General features: G+C 40.3%; 1 protein-coding gene across 7 annotated transcripts in view; it reads left to right on the plus strand.

Moving 5' to 3' along the window:
• Window positions 1-25,958, plus strand: part of MAP3K4 (mitogen-activated protein kinase kinase kinase 4) — a 113,038-nt gene that overhangs the window by 40,456 nt on the left and 46,624 nt on the right. For all 7 annotated transcript variants that reach the window (XM_045058328.1, XM_045058331.1, XM_045058326.1 and 4 more), the window contains one exon: window positions 11,412-12,775. In XM_045058328.1, the coding sequence (XP_044914263.1) occupies window positions 11,412-12,775 (1,364 nt within the window). The remainder of the gene's footprint in view (window positions 1-11,411; window positions 12,776-25,958) is intronic.

Genomic DNA, 25,958 nt, shown 5'->3' on the forward strand with positions numbered 1-25,958 from the left:
TGGCTTTAGCATTTCTCTATTAATTTCAGCAAACCACTTGTCCTAAAATTGATCTCCTAGCTTTTTGGAAGTTGATCATCAGTTGCTGCACGAGGTAGAGATTTCATTCTTGATCTTATCTGAGAAATTTCCCCTATCACATGTTCTCCCTTTTTGACATCAAGCTCCTGCCCATTTCTGCATTTCTTTGGTCCGTGTTCTTCCTTTTTCTTTGGCCAGGTTCCCCTTCCTACAGATTTCTTCCACACATTGACCTCTCATGGCTGTAAGTTGGCAAATTCACTCTGTATTCCTGTCGTAGCCCTTCCTCAAGAAAGAAGGAAGGGGAGAGAAATGGATTTTGTTTATTTGCTCGAGTGAAATCTTACCCAAGAAAGAATTTCTAAGCAGTAAGTAGTCTTTCTTTTCCACAGGGAAGGTGATTTTTTATTTTCTCGTAAGATTTTTTTTTTTTTTTTTTTTTTTATTTTTAAGTCATCTCTACGCCCAGTGTGGGGCTCAAACTTACAACGCTGAGACCAGGAGTCATGTGCTCTAGTGACTGAGCCAGCAAGGCACCCCGATTCTTTTACTTTCTATTAAAACTCTATTTGCACCAGGATGTTAACTTGCGACCTGCACTTACAACCCCCTTTGGAAACTAATAGCTTTTATTGCAGTTTATCCTCTCTAAAATCAACCCTTATTCATTTCTTCCAGGACGTCAATAGAAGCTCCTTATCTAAAATAGGTGTCAGTGAAGTAGCATCTCCTGAATCAATATTAGCACATATTTGCTTTGAGCTGGGAAAACTGAGAAGGTGCCTGCAGCACATCTGCCTTTTCTTCACTTGTTGGTCCATATGCTGTTTTATTTATTTCCATTATTTATTTATTTAAACAATTTGTTAACATTTGTTTATTTTTGAGAGGGAGAGAGAGAGAGAGAGAGAGAGAGAGAGAGAGAGAGAGAGAGAATGGGAGAGGGACAGAGAGAGAGGGAGACACGGAACCTGAAGCAGGCTCCAGGCTCTCAGCTGTCAGCACAGAGCCCGACGCGGGGCTTGAACCCACGAACCGTGAGATCATTACCTGAGCCGAAGTTGGAAGCTTAACTGATTGAGCCACCCAGGTGCCCCTGGTTTTTCTTTATTTTTTAAGTTTATTTGTTTATTTTGAGAGAGAGAGAGAGAGCAGGGGAGGGACAGAGAGAGAGAGAGAGAGAGAGAATCCTAAACAGGCTCTGCATTGTCGCCTCAGAGCCCAGTGTGAGGCTCAAACCGCGAAATCATGACCTGAGCCGAAATCAAGAGTTGGACGCTTAACCAGCTGAGTCCCCCAGGCACCCTGGTCCATACCATTTTAGAATAGGAGTTGAAGGCATAATTCTCACGTTTTGTAGATTGAGAAACTGAGGCCTGGTTTTTCAAAGCAACCTCAAGGCTAGAAAACTTGAGATAGTGACAGGAGTATTTTTAGAAATAGTTCTCCTGGTACTTGGTTTGGAGTTTTTTCTAGTACAAGCAGCAGATGTTAAGCTTACCTGAATGCCGTACTTGAGTTAACTATCTTTCACTAATCAGAAAAATAGTCACTAAATATTTGCTGAATGGCTACTGTCCTTCTGGGGTATGTGGGAGGTAGAAGATGGAAGGTTGCCTCCTTTCCTCCTCAATTTCTTTCAGTTGTTTATTCCATAAAATTACAGAATTTTAGATCTGGAAGGGGTCTTAGGACTGCTTACTCCAATTCTTGCCATTTTTCAGGTAAAGAAGTGAATGGCCATACGTCTTTATTTTATGTGTGTATGCTTGTTTATTTATTTTGATAGAGTTTGTTATATTATTTTGATAGGTAGGGGAGAGAGAGGGAGAGAGAGAGAATCCTGGGCAGGCTCCACATCGTCAGCACAGAGCCTGATGCGGGGTCTGAACTTACGAACCTTCCGTGAGATCATGATCTGAGCTGAAATCAAGAGCCGGACGCTTAACCCACTGAGCTGCTCAGGTGCCCCGCTATGTGTCTTTTGGCTTGTACCTATCCAGTGGCACCTACGAGACCAAAATCCTTAATAACTTAATCTTGTCTCTTATTGCAAAAGATGACATGTTTATTGTAGGAAATTTCGAAAATACAAACAAAAAGAAATAAAAATACCTATAAACCCAATACATAGAAATGATAACTTGTACTATCTTTGGTGAGAGCCCCAACTTGCGTGGGAAGCACGCAGGTAAACGGGCAGTGCGGTCTTGGGGGCGGAGGTGGGACAGAGGCTGGTGAGGAGAGACTGCCTCCCACCCCCCAGGAGGGGCTGGGAAGGCCCCTGGGGCTTCAGGGCTTCTGGAACAAGTGACATTTGTGCTATGACCTGAAGGCTGAGTCAGGGAGACCAGTATTTCAAAGGAGTGTGTGATTCATGATAATATATTGGTCCCTCAGTACTTTCAAGAGCTTTTAGAATTAATTGGGTTGGTCAGCTTTTATTTTAAAAGCTTTCCAAGGAAATGTGAACTGGTGCATTCGTTCTTTCTCACTGCCACAAGCAAAGACACTCCGAATCAGACTCTTCACTTTAGAACTACAGTCCCAAGTTGGACTCATCTTTTTAATAAATGTCACCAATAGTATTTGCATTTTTCAGGTTATCTATTGCTGTGTAACAAACCACCCCAACACTTAGTGGCGTGAAAGAACAGGCATTTTATTGTGCTCATGATTCTGTGGGCCACATGTCCGGGCAGGTCACAGCTTGTCTCAAACCCATCATGTCTGGAGCTTTAGCTGAAATGGCTCAGTTGGCTGGAGATGTGGTCACGGTCTGGATAGGGCCCTCAGAGTGGGCTTTCGGTTCCTCTCCACAGGGTGTCGCTGGGTCTCTGTGGTCCGCAACGGCTCCTTTACTCACGAGTCTGGCACCTGGGCTGAGAGCTGGCTGGCCTTGTTTTGTTCCCACCTAACCTTCCACATGGCATATCCTGGGCTTCTTCACAGCATACTGGTCCCGGGTAATGGGAATTCTTATGTGGCAGCTAGCTTCCCCCAGAGCAAGTGTCATGGGAGGTCGAGGTGAAAGTTGTAAGGGTTCATAACTTAGGAAGTCACATGACACCGCTTTTGCTGAATTCTTTGGCGACACATGGCTGCCAGAATTCGTTGTGGGGTGGGGGGTGGGGGGACCACAGGGCATTTCACCAGCAGGAGGTGGGTTGCTAGCTGTAAGAGACTAGCTCCTACCTGCATTGGATATAAAGCTTTGGAGCGTTTGTGTCTGGGCAGCCTTACTGTCTTTATGCCTCCAGCCTCTCTCCTTTGTGAATGCAGACAACGTCATAAGCATTCCTGAAGGAATATAACCACATGAAAAGGTAACTGAGGGCATTATATTGAAAGGAGGTAAGAGTAACTATTAACGTTTTTTTTCTTTTAGCAATGGTAACCATTGTCATGAACTGATTATATGGATATGATTCTTCAAATATTTTTATTATTATAGGCTCAGGGTAACTGCTACTAATCCATAGTAGTAACTACTATAGATTTATTTTTTTTATAATTGGAAATTCAGTCCCAGGCCCCTTTCTAACTAGCCCGCTATAAATTGAGAGTTCCCATGAGACCCTCTTCAGGTCCATAATTTCCTAGAACTCACAGGAACTCAGGAACACACTTTACTTACTTTATGGTATAAAGGACTCAGGAACAGCCAAATGGAAGAGATGTGTAGGGCAGGGTGTCGGGTTCCCATGAAACTTCCGGGTCCTCCCAGGTGTTAGTTAGCCTCCCACCACCTCCATGTGTTCACCAACCTGGGGCTCATCACATTTCCCGTTTGAGAGTCTTTGTAGCTCTTAATCTCCAGGCTGCCCTCTCTAACCCCTTTCTGGGAGGTTAGGAAGGTGGGTAGGGGGGCTGCTAATTACTTGCTCCCTCTGTGACCAGCCCCATCTGGAGGCTTTCTAGGAGCACCCCCTAAGTCACCTCTTTAGCATAAATTTATTAGATGTGATTGAAAGGGGCTCCTTATGAATAATAAAAGATAACCCCTATCACTTAGGAAATTCCGAGGGTTTTTTAGCAGCTCTGTGCCAGGAACCTGGACAAAAACCAAATATATTTCTTACAGTTACCTCAGTGAGTAACTGCTAGCAAAGATATGAGGAGATGGCAGCTTTCATGCAGGCTAACGGGAGTATAAATGGTCTCAATCCTTGTGGGACAGTAATTTGTTAATACGGTCAAGTTGTGGTCGGTTATGTCCTTGACCCGGCAAATCCACACTCTGGGAGTAGACTTTAGAGAAGTCCCTGCAAATGCACATAGTAAATGCTGCCCAGAGATTCACGTGTCATTCATCGTTTGTGATTTCCAACTGTAGTATGCGAGTGTGCAACCACCAGACAGGACAGTTCAAAACAGTGTCTGTCACAGCGGTTGTCTGAGACTGAGACGGGAGAGGACTGAAGACGGGGGTGGGACGTGAGGGCGAAGGCGAGGTCACCGTTGTTGCGGTGTTTTATTTCTTGCTTTGTATTGATGGACTTTTAAATGGTTGCCAGTTTAGAAGTGTGCAGAACTATATTTTATCCGTTTTTTGCGGTTAAAGACATTTTTGTTGTCAGAATATTAACTTCTATTTTTAGAAGCTGTGACAAATATGATAGCCACGTTATGATAGCTCGGGAAGAACGGTCAGTTCCTATTACCTAAAAAGAAGTCAGCTATGTGACATCCTGACTGATGGAACCTGCCAGTTAAGCTCTTGACTTAGCTCACTGACCAGGCTGGGTTTCATACTTCCCTGAGTAACAGGATCTAATTGTGGTATTATTTAAATTATACTTTTGGATAATGGTAAATAACTGCCCAATCACAGCAATTAAGATTTTAATAAGTTTTGGACAATAATTAGTCATATGTAACTGTTCTTCTTAAGATGGGTTTAAGGAAGAGATAGTCAAACTATTGCATCCGTAAAGTTTTGTTCTTTTAACGTAGTTAAAAGCTAGTTCATTTAATAGCTTAAATAGGTTAAATAAGAATGAAAACACTCAAGCCAAAAAGTCCTTTCCAGGGTGAATCTGCCTCGTAATCAACACCAGCCCCATTTTTACAGCAGTATTACGCTATACCGCAATTGCCAAATTATAGAGATAGAACAAATATCTCAAGACATTTAATCAGAATTGGTACCTATGTGTGCGTGTATATATACATATATATCATAAACAAACATCATAATTTCCCTATCATAAACAAATATCTCAAGGTATGTGTATGTATGTGTGTGTGTAAAAGTGTTTTTTGCTAAAAGTAGGATTAGCACTTAAAAATTTTTTTTAAATTTTTTATTTTAGAGAGAGTGTGAGCGGGGGAGGGGGTAGAGAGAGAGAGAGAGAGAGAGACAGAAAATCTCAAGCAGGCTCCATGTTTAGCGCAAAACCCGATGTGGGGCTCGATTCCCACGGCCCTGAGATCATGATCTGAGCCGAAATCAAGATTTGGACACTTAACCAACTGAGCCACCCAGGTGCCTCAGCAACTTTTTTTTTGAGAGACTATAATACTGCCATAAAATTGAACTGATAAAAGTCAAATTCAGTCTATAGAGTTGACCCTTGAACAATGCAGGGGAGGTGTTAGGGGGCCAACCCTGTGCACAAAAATTGGTGTATAACTTTTGAGTCCCCAACAACTTAACCTCATAGCCTACTGTTGACTGGAATCAACTCACGTGTATTTATGTATGTATTATGTACTATATTCTCGCAGTGCAGTAAGCTAGAGGAAAAAAATTAAGAAAACTTAAGGGAATTTACAGTATTTATCAAAAATTTACAGTATTTATCAAAAAAAAATCTGTATAAGTGGACCTGCACAGTTCAAACCCTTCTTGTTTAGGGGGTCTGCTGTGTAGTCAGTCACACGATTGTTCATTGTTAACTAGAGTGGATTTAAAAATCTGCATTTCAGCTCTTTAGTCTAAACTCAGCCTGATAGTCAAAGTTGTAATTTATATTTCCAGGCTACCCTTATACAGACTCACTGTTCAGCCAAGTTCTCTTCTTTTCTTCCTTTTTTTCATGATCTTCTCTGGCTTCAAAGATGCTCTTGACTTTCTTAATACCCTTGTTTGAGCTCCTTCCATTCTTTAAGGCCCCAGTCAAGCATGTGGTCTTACTTCAAGCCTTTATGGATCACCTGTTATAATCGTTGTTTACGACCCTCAGTGTCTAACCTTTCGTTGGACGGTTAGTGCTGGTCCGTGAGCACCTGTGACAGGTGTAACGGTGGAGTGATGGCATGAACATTGGTCGGGATCCCCGTCCTGACATTTCCTGTCTGTCTCTGTGTTCCATGGTGGTCTTCCTCACAGTGTTGTTGTGAAGATGACAACAGTCTCTGTACAGCTTCTACCTTGAAAGGGAGGGGATTGAAGAAAGCAGTGTTTCCCTCCGATGTGTGCTGCCGTTCTAGCCAGGTTGAATCAGAGACACTGGGGGTGGGCCTAGGAATCTGCATTTTAGCAAGAATCCAAGTGAGTCTTAGTGTTGACTGAAATTTTAGAACCTCGAATTCCATCTCTGAGCTCCTGCAGATTGCTGACATTGTGTGATCATCCAGGATGTCACTGCTGTAATGATCGTCTCCCACTTAAAGGTAAGGGGCAGCCATCTGTTTACGCTTACTCATCCGAGAGCTTGAGGAAGGCCATTGCTTTGCATTTGGACAGTGCACAGATGGGAGAGCCTAAGTATTACAGGGACTTGATAAAAAATACATTTTCTATATATTCTAATGAGCCAGTTCTAGATATGGATGGTGGGAGAATTCGGTTGAATGTCTCATTTCTGTTTAAACAAGCGAACCATATTGCTTGTCATTGGTTGCTTTTGGTTTCATTATAATTTTTTTTTCTTTTCCTTTCATATTCTTCTCATTAGGCAGGAATTATTGGTGATTGGCCAAAGGAAAAAGTAACTATCTGGAAGATCACTTTAACTGCACTGACCAAATCACACCATTTAATTTATAGCTACTCAGGAGATTAGATGTTCCATTAGTCTTACTTAAGTTGTTATGAACTAGTTTTGTAATACTATAATTAGAATTTTTTCATGTAATACATTCTGTATACTTTTGATTTATTCTCCTTTTCAGAAACTATTTGTATTTGACTTTTTATTAATTGCAAAGGGATTTAGTATTAACAGAAAACTAGATAAAGAAAGAAACTTGTCCATTATCAATGGGCTTTTAAGTTACTATTAAAAGTTTTATACTCATGTCAGATTGGGTAAAGACAAAATATTAAATGCTTGGGAATATGAACTGTATCTAAACTTGCACAGTTTCTTTCCCCCCCCTTCCTCCACTCCTCCCCACTCAACACCTAGTATTTCTACATCTCCCTTAACTGATGGGTCCCTTATGGTTTCATAGAGGCCTACTGGGTCACTGATTGCTAGGAAATAGGCTTGTGTTTCCTCTGCCCATCACAAATACATTATTCTAAAAGTATAGCTACCGATAAAGTAGATTGATTTTTTTTTTCCCACAGTAGTTAAAGGCTATTTTAAGTTTAAATTAATCATTTTCAAATTAAGATGTATCAGGGGCGCCTGGGTGACTCAGTTCGTTGTGTCCGACTTCGGCTCAGGTCACGATGTTGTGGTTCGTGGGTTCGAGCCTCACATCAGGCTCTGTGCTGACAGCTCAGAACCTAGAGCCTGCTTTGGATTCTGTGTCTCTCTCTCTCTCTCTCTCTCTCTCTCTCTCTCTCTCTCTCTCTCTCCTTCTCTCTCTTTCTCTCTCTTTCTCTCTTTCTCTCTCTTTCTACCTCTCCCCTGCTCATGCTGTGTCTCTGTCTCTCAAAAATAAGTAAATGGTAAAAAAAACTTTAAATTAAGATGTATCAGTTTCCATTTGTGTATTTATTTTCAAAATCAACTTGGTTTTTTGTTTTCAAAAACAAACAAAAAAAAGCTTTTCTGTTCCATCTTGTGCCTTTCCTAATTTGCTTTTCTTTATACACATTGTAGATCCAAATAATAAGCCATTGCTTTATGTAAACACAAAATTAAAAAAAAAATTGTGTAATAAACCATTTTGTATGCTGTGAGGTAAGCTTAACAAGATTTCTATATAATCTACAAAAATTAGCTTTTTATGCTACTAAAATTTGATTCTTTTATACAGAAACATGGGATTGTGCCATTTATTGGTCTTAAGTCCTCTTAATTATTGAAATAAAGATCAAGGCTGAGAAGTTTTACCTCTTAATATGTTCATGCTATGAAGATTAGCTTCCTAGAAAATACAGCATAGATTTGGACATAATGTTTATAGTCCAGTCTTCTGGAATTATGAAAAACCATTCCAGCCGCTCTCAGTTAACCCTTTGTTTTCCTTAGGATCTTTAAATCATGGATTAGAAGAACATTTATGAGTTATATAAGCCAAGTAATACTTTTTCACTCTTCACTATTACTTTCAAATTATAAACTATATGCAAACATTTTTCTGGCCATTATCAGTTACATTACTCTGCATCATTTTATGAAGTCTTGTTAGGATCCTAAACCCTAAGCTAAAAAAATTGGTTTTTGTTACTTAAGTATTCGATGTCTTTGACTCAAAACCATTTATTTGGATGCACGTACCAAAAAAACATTCTCTTCTAGACCTGCATTGCCTCTCTTCTGTACACGTTTCTTGGATGTTCTTATGTACTCTCCTAGTAGTAAATGATGTCTGTATATACTGATGACTTCCAAATCGGTATCTTTGGATTTCTTTCCTGAACTCAAGACCCGTATTACTCACCTACAGATATCTCCAACCAACATGGCTATCCAGTAGGCACCTCCAACTTAGTGTAGTAAAAAATTACTCAGTGGGGCGCCTGGGTGGTGCAGTCGGTTAAGCGTCCGACTTCGGCCAGGTCACGATCTCGTGGTCCGGGAGTTCGAGCCCCGCGTCGGGCTCTGTGCTGATGATGGCTCAGAGCCTGGAGCCTCTTTCCGATTCTGTGTCTCCCTCTCTCTCTGCCCCTCCCCCGTTCATGCTCTGTCTCTCTCTGTCCTGAAAATAAATAAACGTTGAAAAAAAAAATTAAAAAAAAAAAAAAAGAAAAAGAAAAAAAAAAAGAAAAAAAAATTACTCAGTATCTTTTTCTCTAGTCTTAAACAGTGTGCTATGATGTTCATAGTAACATAGTATAAATTCATATCTTGAAAAATAAAAGTAGTGGAGTTAAATTTGGAAGCACTTGTTAGCTTTGCTTTCAAGTAACCATTGTTCTCCTGAGTAGAGATGGATGTATGCGTGTGCTATGTCGGTAAAGACATGGAAAACACAGTTAAAACATCACAGAGGAGAGAAAGCCCTGGACTGGGCAAATTTTTTATGAATGAGCATTGATAGGCCTTTGTAGCTAGAAACAAAATTATGAAGAAGTTTCTTCAATGGACTGCATAACAAGTTTTAAGACATTTAGAAGTAAAGTAGATTAAAACCAGAGTTAAAAGTTATATCGCTTAAAAAATAGTAGTAATTTAAAAAATAATAGTTTTTATATTAAAATATAGCAAAAATCCATATAGACAGATAAAATCTTTTTTGATGGACCATAAAGGAAATTAAATATAATGTAAATATTGCACTTAGGAATATTTGTTTTAAAATTCTTATTTTAAAACTATTCTCATTTAAATTGATTAGACGGTAAATTGGTTTTAAACTAATTTTCTTTAGTGAATTGATTTTGGGGTCTATTAGTTTGTAACCCATATAAATATGCCATATTTCACCCAGTCTAAAGACATACTATAATATGTGTTAAGGAAAAAAATGCTTACAATTGATGATGCAATGTGTTTTCATACTTAGAATTTTTATTTTCTATTTACTGAAAGAACCCTTTTATACTTCCTGACATTTAGACACAGGTTTTAAAAAAGCTATTTATTCTTCTTATGTATATGTTATATATACATATATACATGTTATATGTTATATATGTTATTTATATATATATAAAAGAGAAAATGTAAGTGAAAGCTATTAGTTTGTTCCTAAAACTTATTCATATCATTATTAATTATGAAACATATTTTCATTTCAGAGATGTTAAAATAGAGAATGTGTATCGTAGATTCAATGAAACGAAGTATATCCTGGGTGTGGAGGGGAGACTGGGCTGGAGACTTAGGTTTGGGCATTTCGATCTCTGAAGTGGCTGTGAAGGAGCTCTCCGAGGGAGGGAAAAGCAAGACAAGAGGCAGAAGAGTGGAACTCTGAGAAACGTTAGCATTTTCTGATGCAAGTTGCAAGGAGGGGGTTTGAAAAGGAGTGACTTGGGAAGTAGGAAAGAACCCAGAGACTGTTGTGTCTACAAAGCGACAGAGTGAAGGGATTTCGGCAAGGTAGCGGCAGAAATGCCAAACAGGACATTTCAAAGCTTGGGAATTAAATTAATGGAACTTTCTACAGTTGTTTGACAAAAAAGTGTGTGTTTACTTTCTTTGCATTAGTTTTGAATTACTTTATATGCCGGTACAGGTAAGTGATGCTGAATTAGTCTATATCTTTTCACTTTTGCTAATGCTAAATTCAAAATGTTATCGTTCATTTGTTTGTGGGAAAGAAGAAACCAAGGAGGAGAATAACACTTTTGCCTATTGTTTGTCTTTCGTTTTTTATGAAAATAATCTGAAAGTGCCTAAAGATTCTTTGTTCAATCTACTTCATTTTACAAATGAGAAAAGTGACCCGGAAAACTTATGTGATTTGCTCTGAGTTAATACATTTAGTTTACGGCAAAGGGGAGAATTGGATGTGTTTTCTGTCTTGTTTTGTTTTTTAAGTTTATTTATTTTGATAGTGCGCACATGAGTGGGGGAGGGGCAGAGAGGAGAGACAGAATCCCAAGCAGGCTCCACGCCATCGGCCCAGAGCCCGATGTGGGACTTGAACCCACGAACTGTGAGATCATGAGCTGAGCTGAGATCAAGAGTCAGAGGCTTAACCAGCTGCGCCACCCAGGCGGCCCTGGATGTGTTTTCTAAACCATGTTTCTGTCAGATCTGCTGTGCTGTGTCTCTTGTAAGGTGAAGGCTTAACTTCTGACGATTTCTCTCCCTGTATAACTGCACTTGTGGCACAGAGGTACACAGCTTGTTCTAGGCTGCCACCGGAGACTCTTAGAGACTATAGCAAGTATAATAAAGCAGGGAAGATGGATAAAATCTTTTTAGAGGTTTAGAAATGCATATATTCTGAATCTTTTAATTTTCAGCAAATGGCTATGATTTTGTCTCCAGTAACAGCCTGAAAAAGAAGTATATGTGAGTATCAGTTTTATTGAAGATGCCGAGAGTAGCTTCACGTTTTAGAGTAACATAATGTTCTGCTTGTTTGTTTTTAAATAGAAAAAATGAATGCACCAAACCAGCCTCCACACAAAGACACTGGAAAAACGGTGGAGAATGTGGAAGAATACAGCTATAAGCAGGAGAAAAAGATCCGAGCAGCTCTTAGGACAACAGAGCGCGACCATAAGAAAAATGTGCAGTGCTCGTTCGTGTTGGACTCGGTGGGTGGGTCTTTGCCCAAAAAATCAATTCCAGATGTGGATCTTAATAAGCCTTACCTCAGTCTTGGCTGCAGCAACGCTAAGCTTCCGGTATCCGTGCCCATGCCTATAGCCAGAACTGCACGCCAGACTTCTAGGACTGACTGTCCGGCAGATCGCTTGAAGTTTTTTGAGACTTTACGACTTCTGCTAAAGCTTACCTCAGTCTCAAAGAAGAAGGACAGGGAGCAAAGAGGACAGGAAAATACGTCTGCTCTCTGGTTTAACCGATCTAACGAACTCATCTGGTTGGAGCTACAAGCCTGGCATGCAGGACGGACCATTAATGACCAGGACCTCTTTTTGTTCACAGCCCGTCAAGCCATCCCAGATATTATCAACGAAATCCTTACTTTCAAAGTGAATTATGGGAGCTTTGCCTTTGTTCGAAATGGAGCTAGTTTTAATGGTACTTCAGTAGAAGGGCAGCGCAGAGCCCCTCATGGAACAAAGATTGTGGGTTACTCAACATATCATGAGCATCTCCAACGCCAGAGGGTGTCATTCGAGCAGGTGAAACGGATAATGGAGCTGCTGGAGTACATAGAAGCACTTTATCCATCGTTGCAGGCTCTTCAAAAGGACTACGAAAAATATGCTGCGAAAGACTTCCAAGACAGGGTGCAGGCGCTCTGTTTGTGGTTAAACATCACAAAAGACCTAAATCAGAAGTTAAGGATTATGGGCACTGTTTTGGGCATCAAGAATTTATCAGACATTGGCTGGCCAGTGTTTGAAATCCCTTCTCCTCGATCATCCAAAGGCAATGAGCCGGAAGATGAGGGTGATGACACAGAAGGGGAGTTGAAAGGGCTGGAGAGTAGTGCGGACGAGAGCGAAGAAGAAGAGCTCTCTGGTCCAAGGGCCCCGGAACCCGCACAGCCCGCTGACCGCCGTTTCAGCATCCATTCTCAGGACTGCGTGTCTAAGAAGCTTGAGCGGCTTGAGTCTGAGGATGATTCTGCTGGCTGGGGAGCCCCAGACTGCAGCACGGAAGCAGGCTTTAGTAGACACTGTCTGACTTCTATTTATAGGCCATTTGTAGACAAAGCGCTGAAGCAAATGGGGTTAAGAAAGTTAATTTTAAGACTTCACAAGCTGATGGACGGTTCCTTGCAAAGGGCACGTATAGCACTGGTAAAGAGTGACCATCCAGTGGAGGTAGGTTTCTGGTAGGCATTAGTCTGTTCTTGTCCTTAGTTCCATTATTACAAGGTGTTGTGTTGATTGTTGGTACTTTCATAGGCTCGATATTTTAAGTGTAAGTGGTAGTTACTGTAACTTGCAGATTTAAACATTTCTCTCAAGTACTGAAATAAATGGGGAAATGGATCTATGAAAACTGTATGAAATTCAGTGAATTAAGTAGAAGGTGGTGTGTGGAGGGAAAAAAAATCCAGCCATATAAATATAGGATGGAGAAGGACAGGCAAGGTATAAATAAAGAGGGAAGAAAGCCACAATCATGGGTGACCACAAGCTGAATATGAGTCAGTAAAAAAGTCAACATGATGCTGAAATATTTTTAAATGAATATGGCATCCAAGGTCATGGATATAGTTCTTTCTGTATTCCTCGCAAATAGCTTACTCCCTTTTGAGTAGTGTGTCCTGTTTGGCCGCTGTATTTTAATTTTTTTTTTGTTATTATGTTTCTTTATTTTTGAGAGGCAGAGACAGAGTGCGAGTGGGGGAGGGGCAGAGAGAGGGGGAGACAGAATGTGAAGCAGGCTCTGGGCTCTAAGCTGTCAGCACAGAGCCCGACGCAGGGCTCGAACTCACGAACTGTAACACCATGACCTGAGCCGAAGTCGGATGCTCAACTGACTGAGCCATCCAGGCGCCCCATTGGCCACTGTATTTTATTTAAAGAGATGTGAGTTGTGGAGAAATGTAAGAATGATCAAAGGAAAAAAGAGTTCACTTCTGTGTTTGGCAAAGCTAGTGATTAGCGCAGATGATGGAGGTTCAAGGGAAGTCTTCATTATTATCAAGTCTGCGGTTTGATATGTGAAGGTTTCTGGGAAAGGAATATGCCTCCTAGAAAAAGCGGTTGGAAAACAGTACAAATTTCATTTTGATAGCTTGAGGTCTCAAATTCTTCACTGTTAAGGGTGTTACGGCTAGAAAGTAGCACGTTCTTGGATACTGTTCTTTAGAGCAAGAGAGTAGTTTTTCTCTGTGGCAAGTTTGCGTGTTCATTTGGCTAAAAGCAGAAACACTCAGATCTTTGAGATCCCTTACACCTGTGTTAGGTTGCAATTCTAAATTTTAGTAGCTATGTACATATGTATGTATGCACCTTTTATTTTTATTCTTAAAATTTTTTTTAACTTTTTGTTTTATTTGCTTTTGAGAGAGAGAGAGAGAGAGACAGAGACAGAGACAGAGTGTGAGCAGGGGAAGGGTAGAGAGAGAGGGAGACCCAGAATCCAAAGCAGGCTCCAGGCTCTGAGCTGTCAGCACAGAGCCTGACGTAGGGCTCAAACCCACAAACCGCGAGATCAAGACCTGAGCTGAAGTCGGACGCTAAACTGACTTAGCCACCCAGGCCACCCCTATTTTTATTTTTTAAACTTCAGTTTACACAATCTGGCTTGCTTTGGAGTGAGAGGTGATAAAACAGCATTTTTTTAATAATCGGAAACAGTGGACAAGAGCCTCAGTTTGTAAGATTTTTATTGTTCGTGAACTAGATCGTGAACTTATAGGAGAAGGGGTAAGACATTAACATAGTATAGCAAGATGTTTGCAAAAGGAATCGGTACTTTGTAGCTATAAGAAGTTAGTTTACTTTGATTATTGTTTTAATTAGATGTCTTAAAAGTGCATTTGTTATGAGATTTTCTTTGGACAGTATTTTAACTCTGATTTTTTTATGTACATCTTTTAATTAGGGCAAATGACTTTTTTCCCTTTGAGCTCCTGAATCACTGTTTTGTATGATTTCATTATAGTGCAGGTTTCAAAATCAGTAGAACCAAACTAAATACGGAATAAGGATTTGCCAGATACTTCAGATGGTGAATGGCTGACTTTGGTCTAGGTTTTTGGCTGGAGTGGGTCAGTTCCAGTGAGGACACATGCGGGCAAGACAGGGTCGATGATTAACTTTTATTGTGAAGCACTATTTTTGAAGTGATATGGATGGAGCGGCTCTGGCAGCATTACCTCACCTCTAATTCAGTGGATCTCACAGGAGAGGGGGGCTCATGGTAAGGGCCCCGGGACGCATGTGGGGGCTTCATACGACTGCTTCCTCCCCCCAGATTGTCTCCCTCTCCCTTGGGGATCCTCCGTGGCAGTGAACTGTCGATGCTAACAGTAGAGCTTTGCGTCCCTTAGATGTGTTGGAACAAGAAAGAGGCTGAGAATGGGTGATGAGTGCACTACATTTTGTATTAGAACTCAAGCTGAGTACAGATTGGGTTCCCATCACAGTTGCCTTCCTTCGGTTTGACCAGTTGAGATGTAACTGAGAAGGTTATCCTTGTTAGGGAAAAGAGGAGACGTACAGATTCAGAGCTCATAAAGCGTGGGAGTTAAAGGCTGCTTATTAGAATTTTTTGGATAGTGTTTGCTTTTCACAACAAAAATGGAGTACAGAAGCCCCTGCTGTTTCAGGTTTTGTGTCATAAAATGTGTTTGTCAAAGAACGAAAGCGTAACCGAGAGCTGAAGTAGAAATTCTTCTGTATTAGAGATCAGTCCAAACTAATAAAAGATGAGGCCCCAGAATTATAATTAACTCCGTGGGAAAGGAAGACTTCTTTTTATTTCCATTTGAGGAACATCATTTCTGTAAGGGGAGGTGTGTATGTATACGCATGACTATATATAGACTTACCTTCTTGGTTCGTTTTAGACTTGGACTAAGTATTTTGGAGGAAGAGCTGCAGTTTTGAAATCAAGTGACTGGATTCCATTCCTTGGTGTGGGTCTTTCTCACCACATGACTTTGTAAATAACTTAATCTTTCGGACCCTTAGCCTTTGCGTCTGTGAAATGGCTATAATATTACTTCACTACCTACCTCACAGGGTTGTTGTGAGGCTTAAAAAAGTATTTGCATACATAGTAAAATGCTATAGAAGCCGAATATGAACTATTAATTTTTATAAGTTTTGTTAAATTTTTTTTCTCTTTAGAAGCTAACTGTAAGTCAATATGGGCTAGACTGTTCTATATTTTTATTTTTAAAGTGTATTTAACCTTTTTATCTCTGCAATCTCTGCCAAATACTCAGACATTTTAAAGGTACATTTTAAGCAGTGTATATAGCCTTTAGGTTTAAAGACGATTTTATTTTCATTCTCAATTGTTAGAAACATCTTGACCATCTGGTGCCACACATTGTACCCGACACATATCTTCTACTTTGCACTGTATTTATGGCTTATGTGATAATAGTAATGAATATAGTCGAAGGATTTTGTAGAAAGGAGGAAATATACTCATGATACTTTATTTTTCTTGACTATGTCTTTGTATTTTTATTCTTCATGATTAAGTTACTTATAATTAGTGTTTATGAATAACGTGATCTTATGTTTAATTTCCTTTGGCTTATCAACATGCTTTATGAAGCAGTTTTTCTCTAAAATTTTATTATTATATTTCAAAATCTTTAAATTTAAAGACTTGTAATCTTCAATTGATTCTAGACTTCTGGAAAACTCGTAAAGATAGTACAGAGTTTTCATTTATGTTCTTTATCCTGCTTCCTCTGATGCTGACCTCTTACTTAACTCTGCTATATTTGTCGAAATTAATTCATTAACTTTGGTATAAAATACTGTTAACTAACTGCAGACATTATTTGGGTTTCTGTTTTTCTACTAATGTCCCCTTTCCGTTCCAGGATCCAGTCAAGGACACCACATTGCATTTAGTCGCATCTTGTTAGTCTCCTGTGGTCTGTGGTAGTTGCTCAGTCTTCCCTTGTTTCTCATGATCTGGGTGGCTTGTAGCATGTCCCTGAATTTGGGTTTGTCTGATGTTTTCTCAAGAGTAGACTGGGTTCTTAGGCTTGGGCATGAATGCCACTCTCATGGCATCATAATATCATTGGTCGCGTTAACCTGGATCACCCCGTGAAGGTGTCTGACAGGTTCCTCCACAAGTTAGCAGTTTTCCCTTTCCATGCTGTATTCTTTGAAGTGAATCACTAAACGGAACCCGCATTTAAGGGGAGGGGAATTCCTGTAGGAATCTCCACCTCCAGGAGGAGGGAATATCTACATGTATTATTTGGAGTTCTTCTGTTTGAAAGATTTACCTCTTCTCTCCCATTTATTTATGTCTCTGTGTGGAGTCATAAATTTTTATTTTTTTCTTGGGTTGTAATCTAATAATATTGTTCTTTATTTCGTTGCTCAGATTGTTGCTGCTTTAGCCATCGGAACTCTTTCAATTGGCTTCTGGGTCCTTTTGACATGCCTGCATCTTTTTTTGTATGGTTTTGCTTTTTGAGCAGTTTCTTATTTTAAAGCATCATCCTTTATTTTTCCTGTTGCGGTCCTGAAGTCAGCCATTTCCCCGAGGAGCTCTGGTTCCTTTTATTGGAGTATGGTATTTAGAAATGAAGATCTGGGCCCTGGATGTTACTGTCAGGTGTCATTCTTCCATGCCCTTCAGTGATAGAGTTAGAAAATATAGGTATGTCTTTCAGCCCATGTGTATGCACAGATCTGCAATTCCTTCTCTATCGATTGATCGATCGATCAGTCTATCTGCTTACCTACCTGTCTGTCTGTCTGTCCGTTAAAAATAAACATGAGTTCCGGTTGATGTCTGCGGTCTAAGCCAGCACCACAAGTTTCATCCAGCCTCCCTCCTCTGCTCACTGGCAGTGGGAAGCCTGGCTCCCGTGACTGCAGTTCATTGGCATATTCGTGCAGCTGGAGTGCACATGTAACGTGGTTTCGGAAGCACTGACCGGGACCCCTGTGAGGAATAAATTGGCCAGCTAGAGTACAGCATTTAGGTACAGTTTGTTTTGTCTTTAATCTCAGAGTGTCACAACGGAATTTACCAGTTAGTTAGTTAGGTTACCAGTTTCCTCCAGCTTCTTCAGTGAGGTTATAGCATACATTTGCAACATAGCTAGATTTATTTATTTGTTTGTTTATTTTTGAGACAAAGAGACAGAGCATGAGTGGGAGAGGGGCAGAGAGAGAGGGAGACACAGAATTGAAAGCAGGCTCCAGGCTCTGAGTCCGATGTGGGGCTTGAACTCACAGATCATGAGATCATGACCTGAGTGGAAGCCGGTCGCTTAACCAACTGAGCCACCCAGGCGCCCCAAGCTAGATTCACTTAATCTCAGTCTGCCTTCCGTCCGGGGATTCCCCAGCGTCCTAGTTGATTTTTTTCAAGTTTACCTACCGTACAGTTTACTTTTTGTGTTGTATAGATCTGTGAGTTTTGTGCATTTTTTAAAATGTCAAATGCCCATAAAATATTGGAGCCATAGATTTTGATATGGTTATTCTCTGTTCCTTCCTTTTTGTTTTACCATCTGAAATTTATACCTTTTCAGAAGAAGAGAAAGATAAAATGAAAATTTTTACTTTAGTGTATAAAAAAATTTAGTTGCCTGACTCATTGCATGTTACCATGCATATTACCTCAAATCCTAAGGAGGAGTTTTGGTTACTTTATAAATTAACTCTCTTTTGAGTTGGAAATGATGATGTATTTATCGTAAGTTTAATGGCCAAACATATATTGTTTGCCTTATGATCCAAGAATATATATAATTATGCTAACTTTTCCTGTAAGCACAAGCAGCCCTGGAGAGGTTGCCTTTTGTATTCAGAGCGGACGGAGCCTGTAGAAGCTGGGACATGTAGCAACAACAGCCACTCGTTTTCAAGTCTTGCCTTGTGCCAGGCACAACAACCCAAGGAAGGGGTGCTGTTCATTCCATATTTCACAAATAAGGGGAGTAGGTAACTTGCTCCAAATCACAGGAGCTGTTGATTGTCGGAGGGCTTTACAGCCAGGACTCTTGGATCCCGGACTTTAAACTGTGCCCGTGGTGTCCAGACCTGGCTGCACATCACTGTTACACAGGGAGCTTTTGAAAATACACGTACTCGTGCCCTTTTGGGTTATAGGGCAAATCAGAATCTCTTGGGGTAGGACATGAGCATCGACATCTTTACCCTCCAACGTGCTTCACACGGAGCGGGACCAGCGCAGTGTGCTTCGGACTAAGCCCTTGGGACACACTAAGTAGGCTACGGTATTCCCCTACCCCTGCCTTCCAGATCAGTGTTCATTAATACAGTTATCGTAGTTAATTTTTCATTTGCTTCAGTCATCACCTGTCTGATTGCATTAGTAAAGTTACATGAACTTTTTTTTATTACTTATTTTTTATTTTTTTATTTTTTGATGTGTATTTATTTTTGAGAGAGAGAGAGAGAGAGTGTGAGCAGGGGAGGGGCAGAGAGAGAGGGAGACACAGAATCCGAAGCGGACTCCAGGCTCCGAGCCGTCAGCACAGAGCCCGACGCGGGGCTGGAACCCACGGACCATGAGATCGTGACCTGAGCCGAAGATGCTCCACCGACAGAGCCACCCAGGCACCCCCTTTGTTAAAAAAATTTTTTTAATGACGAACTTTTTAATTGAGTAAGTGGCAAGCCAATGAACACATACTGCTCACTTGCCTATAAGTTTTCTGTTTTCTTACAAGAAGCATACTCACTTGAGGGAAGATAGAAATTTGTTCTGCGTTATTTTTGACTGCGGTGAGCCAACTGAGTGAAACCGGATGTAAGATGTAAAAGATCAAAGGAGAGAACTCATCAGCTTGCAGTGGAGAACTGGATCCCATGATGACAACGCAGCAGCAGCAGCAGCAGCAAGGCTAGTAGCTGCCATTAACTGAGTACTTGCTATATATGGAGGCGGGTTGGTCAAGTAACTTGGTCGTCACCCAGAATGGCAGAGCCAGGACGCGAACCCAGCGCCGGCTGTAAAGCTGTGCTCCTGATCCTTACACTATACTGCCTCCTGAATTTATATTTTGTCCCGCCTTGCGCTTTGAGTATTTTTTGACTTAGTGGCTAGCATTTAAAAAAATTACAAGATGTTACATGAATATCTGTATTTTTTTGTTTTTCTTAAAGTCCTGGGAGGAGGTCTGTCGCCACTGGGCCTGCATTCCCGCGTGGTAGCATCTGGCGGGTTCCAGCTGACCACAGTGCCCATCATTTCTTGTTCTCTTACCGTCACCTTTCCCTCGCTCACCCATTGACATCACCCACCTGGCCCTGTGGGCACGTCAGTTTGTGACATGGCCCCTGGTGTAGAATCGTAGAAACTAACTTTTGAAGGCTAACACAAAGACTACAGTCGATCCTTGAGCAACATGGGGGTTAGGGGTGCTGACCCCTTGCACAGTCAAAAATGCCTGTATAACTTTTGACTCCCCAGAACTTAACTACTAATAGCCTGTTGTTGACCAGAAGCCTTACTGATAACCTAAACAATTAACATGTATTTTGTATGTTAGATGTATTATGTACTGTATTCTCACAATAAAGAGAAAAGAAAATGTTACTAAGAAGATCATAAGGAAAAGAAGATACATTTACAGTCCTGTCCTGTATTTATCAAAAATACTCTGCATGTAAGTGAACGCATGCAGTTCAGACTCTGCTGTTCAAGGGTCCGCTGTATTTTGATCTGCTCCTTCGTTTTCTAAGACGATGTGCCTTCTTTTGTTTTACTTCTATATTGAGTGTATATACAAAGAGATGAAGTTGCTGCTTATCCTGCTCAGAGTACTAAATCCTTTGGTTTGGATCTTGTAGACTTTTTTTTTGTGATTATATAAATGTATGTCTTTGTTGTGTGATACAGGTAATTTTTAACAGGTTTTTATTTAAATCGCAGTTAGTTAACATATGGCCTGATGCGAGATCCAGGTGTACAATATAGTGACTCAGCACTTCCATAAACACCCCGTGCTCATCACAAGTGCGCTCCTTTTTTTTTTTTTAATGATAATGCTGTATTTATTCTGTGACTGATGGGTTGTCCCCCCTGCCCCCATGTTGGTATAGTTAGCTGTGCTTCAGTTCCATTTAACAACTATATGGTATTCCATCATATGAATGTACCATAGCCTGTTTAGCCATTTTACTCTCTTGTTTAAATCCCACCCTCTTCCTCTGGCGCCCATCCACCTGTTCCCTGTGTCTCCCAGGACAGTTTTGTTTTGCTTTGTTTTTAGATTCCACATATGAGTGAGATCATACGGTGTTGGTCTTTGTGTGACTTACTTCACTCAGGAAAATGTCTTCAGGGTTCACCCTTGTTGTCACAAATGGCAGGATTTCCTTCTTTTTTTGTGACTGAATGATATTCCATTTTGCATATATATAAAATCTCACACTTCCTTTATCCATTCACCCACTGATGGACACTTCAGTTGTTTCCATAACTTGGCTATTGTACATAGTGCTGCAGTGAACACACTGGGGGCAGATTCCTCTTCGTGTTAGTGTTTTCATTCTCTTTGGATAAATACACAGAAGTGAAATTTGCAGATCAGATGGTCTATTTTTAATTTTTTGAGGAACATCCGTATACTGTTTTCCATGGTGGCTGCATCAATTTACATCCCCACCGACAGTGCACAAGCCTTCCCTTTCCTCCACATCCTCGCCAACACTTGTTACTTCTTATCCTTTTGGTAATAGCCATTCAATAAGTGTGAGGTGATATCTTATTGTGGTTTTGTTTTGCATTTCCCTGATGATTATAACCACGTCACTCTTAAGGGACACTTAACTTTTAATAGTGCAGCCAAGAGTATTGTGTACATTCCCCTTTATAAACTTACTTCATTGTTCTTGTAAGAATGATTAATTGAAATGGAATTGTGAGCTCACTGTGCATGCACATTTAAATCTTTGATAGACACTGCCAACTTGCCCTTCAAAATGGCTTTATTCATGTTTACTTTACCTGACAGTGGAGGAGAAATCCCATTAGTCCTCAGTTTTGCAACCATGATCAGTAAAAACTGTAATTTCCTTTTAGTCTTTCATTCTCCTCACTTTTAGTGACATTGAGCCCGTTGTCAAGTTTATAGGCTGCATATATGTCTTCTTTGAATTTTCTTTTTCCTCATTTTATTCATTTTCTATTTTTATTATTATAATCTTGATCTGTTGGAGTTATTTATATTTAAAAAAAATTTTTTTTTCAACGTTTATTTATTTTTGGGACAGAGAGAGACAGAGCATGAACGGGGGAGGGGCAGAGAGAGAGGGAGACACAGAATCGGAAGCAGGCTCCAGGCTCTGAGCCATCAGCCCAGAGCCTGACGCGGGGCTCGAACTCATGGACCGCGAGATCGTGACCTGGCTGAAGTCGGACGCTTAACCGACTGCGCCACCCAGGCGCCCCTGGAATTATTTATATTTTATGGATATTATTCATTTTTTATTATGGCTATACATCTTTTTTTTCAAACTGTCTTTTAACTTGTTTATGATGTTTTTCCCTACATAGAAACTTAAAATTTTTATTATAGCCTTCATCACCTTATTTTGTGTGTAGTCCAAGTTTATAAAACATTCTGTATTTTTTCCTAATTGTTTTTACATAGTTCAGGAAAATTTTGTTAAGAAAAATACTAAACCCATGTAAAACTAGACAGAATAATACCCTGAATACCTTTGAATCTGTATCCCAGCACAGTGGTTATTAACTCCTGGCCAGTACCTACTGCCACTCCACACTTCCTCCGTCATTTTGAAGAAAAGCTCGGGGATCATCGTATTTTATACGTTTCTCTGAAGGAAGAGGGCCTGTTCTAGAAATGTACCGCAGTCCCATTGTCACACCTAAAAGGTAGCATTAACTCCTGTGATCATCAAAGATCAAGTTAACGTTCATATTTTGATTGTGTCATAGTTATCTTGGTTTTCTTTGAAAAACATTTAACAATTTAAATCATCAGTTTTCGAATACCCATCACACAAGGTAACAGTTCGTTATATTTCTTAAGTGTAAGTCCCCCTCCCTTTTCTCTGCCATATGTTTATTGAACAACCTGGGCCTTTTACCCTGTGGAGTCTCCCACAGTCTGAATTTTGGGAAATGGACCTACAGGTGTCCTGTTATGTGTTCCTTTTTCTCTTTGTTCTGTGTAAAGTGGCTGTAAGGTCCAGTGGCTTGATCAGATTCAGGATTTCTTGATTGATGGGTTGATTAATGGCATTAGTACTACTTCTTCGGGACCCAGAACGTATGACTGTCTCTCTGAGACGTTCCCATCCTTAGGGAACAGCCCTTTGGGGATATGCCCTCGAATTACTGTGTTTTAAAGATGCCTGACTAATTCTTCATGGTTGTGCCACCAACTGGACACGTATTTAGATTCTCTTCTTTTTTTGGCTGTCTATTTAAAATAACAGCTGTATTGAGACAGAGTTCACATACCGTGATATTCACCATTTTGAAGTGTTGAGTTCAGGGGTTTTTAGTGTATTCAGGGCCGTGTAATCATCAGCGCCACGTAACCTGGGAACATCTTCAGCATCCCCGCGCGAGGCCCGCGACCAGTTAGCTGCCACCTCCAGTCTTTCCACCCGCCACCTGCCGCCCTGAGCAACCCCTTACCTGTTTTCTGCCTCTTTGTATTTGCCTATTCTGGCCATTTCCTGTAAATGGAATCCTCCAGTGGTCTCTCAGGATTGGCTTTTTTCACGCCACCCACGTTGTGGTTGTATCAATGCGCCATTCGTCTGTGTGGCTGAATAATACCCACTCAAACGTGGGTGTCCCACATTTTCTTCACCCACTCAGAGATCTCTTATGTGTATTTTTTATTTTTAGGTTTTGCTTTTTAACCTTAATTTTGCAAGAGTTATGAGAAATGCTTTGTTTTAAGAGAAAAATCTATGGAATAATATATTTTCAAGGAAATCTGATTTCTCTGATAAAGGTATTACGCTTGAAGATTATGTTTTATTCTTCCATTTTCTAATATAAGCTGTGTATGCAGTTTTCTTTATTTACTTTTAATATATGGCAAGTGTATTTTTACCCCTTAAGGTTATACTTACATTAATATCTTTGTATAATATACTTACTGCTCTCTCTCGCCCCAACATTTTTTTTAATGTTTATTTATTTTAGAGAGAGACAGAGGGTGAGTGGGCGAGGGGCAGAGAGAGAGAGGGAGACACAATCTGAAGCAGGCTCCAGGCTCCGTGCTGTCAGCACAGAGCCCGACGCAGAACTTGAACTCATGAACCGGGAGATCATGACCTGAGCTGAAGTCGGACACTTAACCTGAGCCACTCAGGTGCCCCAGCCCAACATTTTTTTTGTTGTTATTTGTGGGTTCTCAACTATGAGGATATTGGAATTACCCTTTTTTTTAAACCCAGGTTTTCATTTGAAGTAATTTTTCTTTTACGTCCAGTGAAATGCTAAGAAATTGCATATGCCCGCCCCCCACCCCCGGCCCCCCAAATTGTGATCCTTGCGGTGTTTCAACAGTATAGCCGTTACTGACCACACTTTCTCCCTTACATTATCCCCTCCTTTCAGCTCTAGGGGAGTATGTGTGTGAGTTTCGATAGACAGACATAGAGAAGTAGACAGACAGAGATTGAGATTTAGATACAAAGTTTTTGGCTTTTTTTTAAATTTTTGAGACTCATGTTTTGATTTTTATTAATGGTCTCCTGAATCATTTTGTTCCATAGTAGTCCTCAGTAAGCGCTCACAAAAACAGCGTTTTCTGTGTTCTTGAATTTTCCAAACAGTTTGTGGCATTTACTCTTGCAAGTCTGTTTGGCTGTAAAATCTTTGGCCTATATTTTCTTTCCTTGAAGAAGTTTGATATATATAATGCTTTTGTCTTTTGGCCTGCAGCATGGAGGTTGGGAAGTCTGATGACAATACATTTTTGTTTCTACTTGTAAGACCTTTGTTCGCCTGTATTATTTATTTATTTATAACCTGGAGGCCCAAAGGATCGTTGTGTTGTTGTTGTTGTTTTCTTTTTCTTCAATGTCCAACTAGTTTACTTGGTGTTGGTTTTTCCACACTGGTATTTTTGAATACATGGTGCCATTTTAATATATTATTTCAGGTTTTGTTTGGTTTTTATCTTTTTTTTTTTTTTAATTTCAAGTGAATTTCTTATTGTTTTAACTTTTTTCTGTTTCATTGATTTGGTTTTCTTCTCTGGGAACCACCGCTGTATATGTTTTCGACCTACTTTCCCTCTCTTCTCTGTCCCTTTATTTCAAATCTTCTTTTCTCTTTTCTTTTCTTTTCTTTTCTTTTCTTTTCTTTTCTTTTCTTTTCTTTTCTTTTCTTTTCTTTTCTTTTCTTTGTGATATATAACATTTTCTTCATTTTTACCTCCTGTTTCTGTGAAGCCATGATCTGTTCTGTTTGTGTTCATGTTCCTGCTAGTTTGTTTTCTGTTTTTGAAATGATGAAAAATTATCTTCTGAGTACTATCACTTTGAGTCCTTCTAATTTTAATTTATGTTGTTCTTTTATATCTTCTGTGGTTTTCTTAATTTCTTTCAGCATGTTTTTTGAAAATTGGGCCACAGCTCTGTTTAGTGGGCGTGTCTTTCTGGCAGGTTTTCTTTGTCCGTAAAGTGGTTCAGCTCTTTCTTTCTCTGCTTAATAACCTTGTATGGGTTCCAGCCCTAGTGGGTTCTAGTGCTGTCCTTTCCTCTTGCTCTTTTTTAAACATTTGTTTTCACGGACTTTAAGGAAAGAGAGAGTTCAGAACGTGTTTAGGTTTATAGCTTTGAGCTTCTCCTTCTGAACTGCAAAAAAAATACAGTCTTTCTTTTTGAGATCTTCTGGCTGTGTTCCCCTCCCACTGCTGGACCCTCTCGCTCCTTTACGTCTCCTGTAGTTTGCAGGTCAGTTGGATTTTACTTTAGCAGGTTTGTCCTGGAAGAAGATTTTAGCGGATAGTTTTAAGAGTCTGGGGAGCCTAAACCGCTTCGGCCCCTTCAGACGTATTACAACGCTTTCACCTCACTTGTGAATCTGGGCCCAAATTGCTTTCTTCTCACTGAAGTCCTCAATGGAAGCAGTGAGCTTTCTATCAAATGGTCCTTGGTGACTGTGGAATTTGCCTCTTTAGGCCCATCAGACACCCTGGTAATCCCCTGGGTTTCCCCTGCACAAGTGCTGATCCTGCAGGGTCCGGAACAGGTCATTTCTCCCCATCTCTGCTACTTTGGACTTCATGGCAATACCTCATCACCAAGTTGTATTGGACATGTGTCTTGTTGTCCTAGTTCTGTCTGTTCTTATGGGGGAACTAAGGGAAAT

Source organism: Felis catus, chromosome B2 (assembly GCF_018350175.1).
Source record: "Felis catus isolate Fca126 chromosome B2, F.catus_Fca126_mat1.0, whole genome shotgun sequence".
NCBI classification, from domain to species: Eukaryota; Metazoa; Chordata; class Mammalia; order Carnivora; family Felidae; genus Felis; species Felis catus.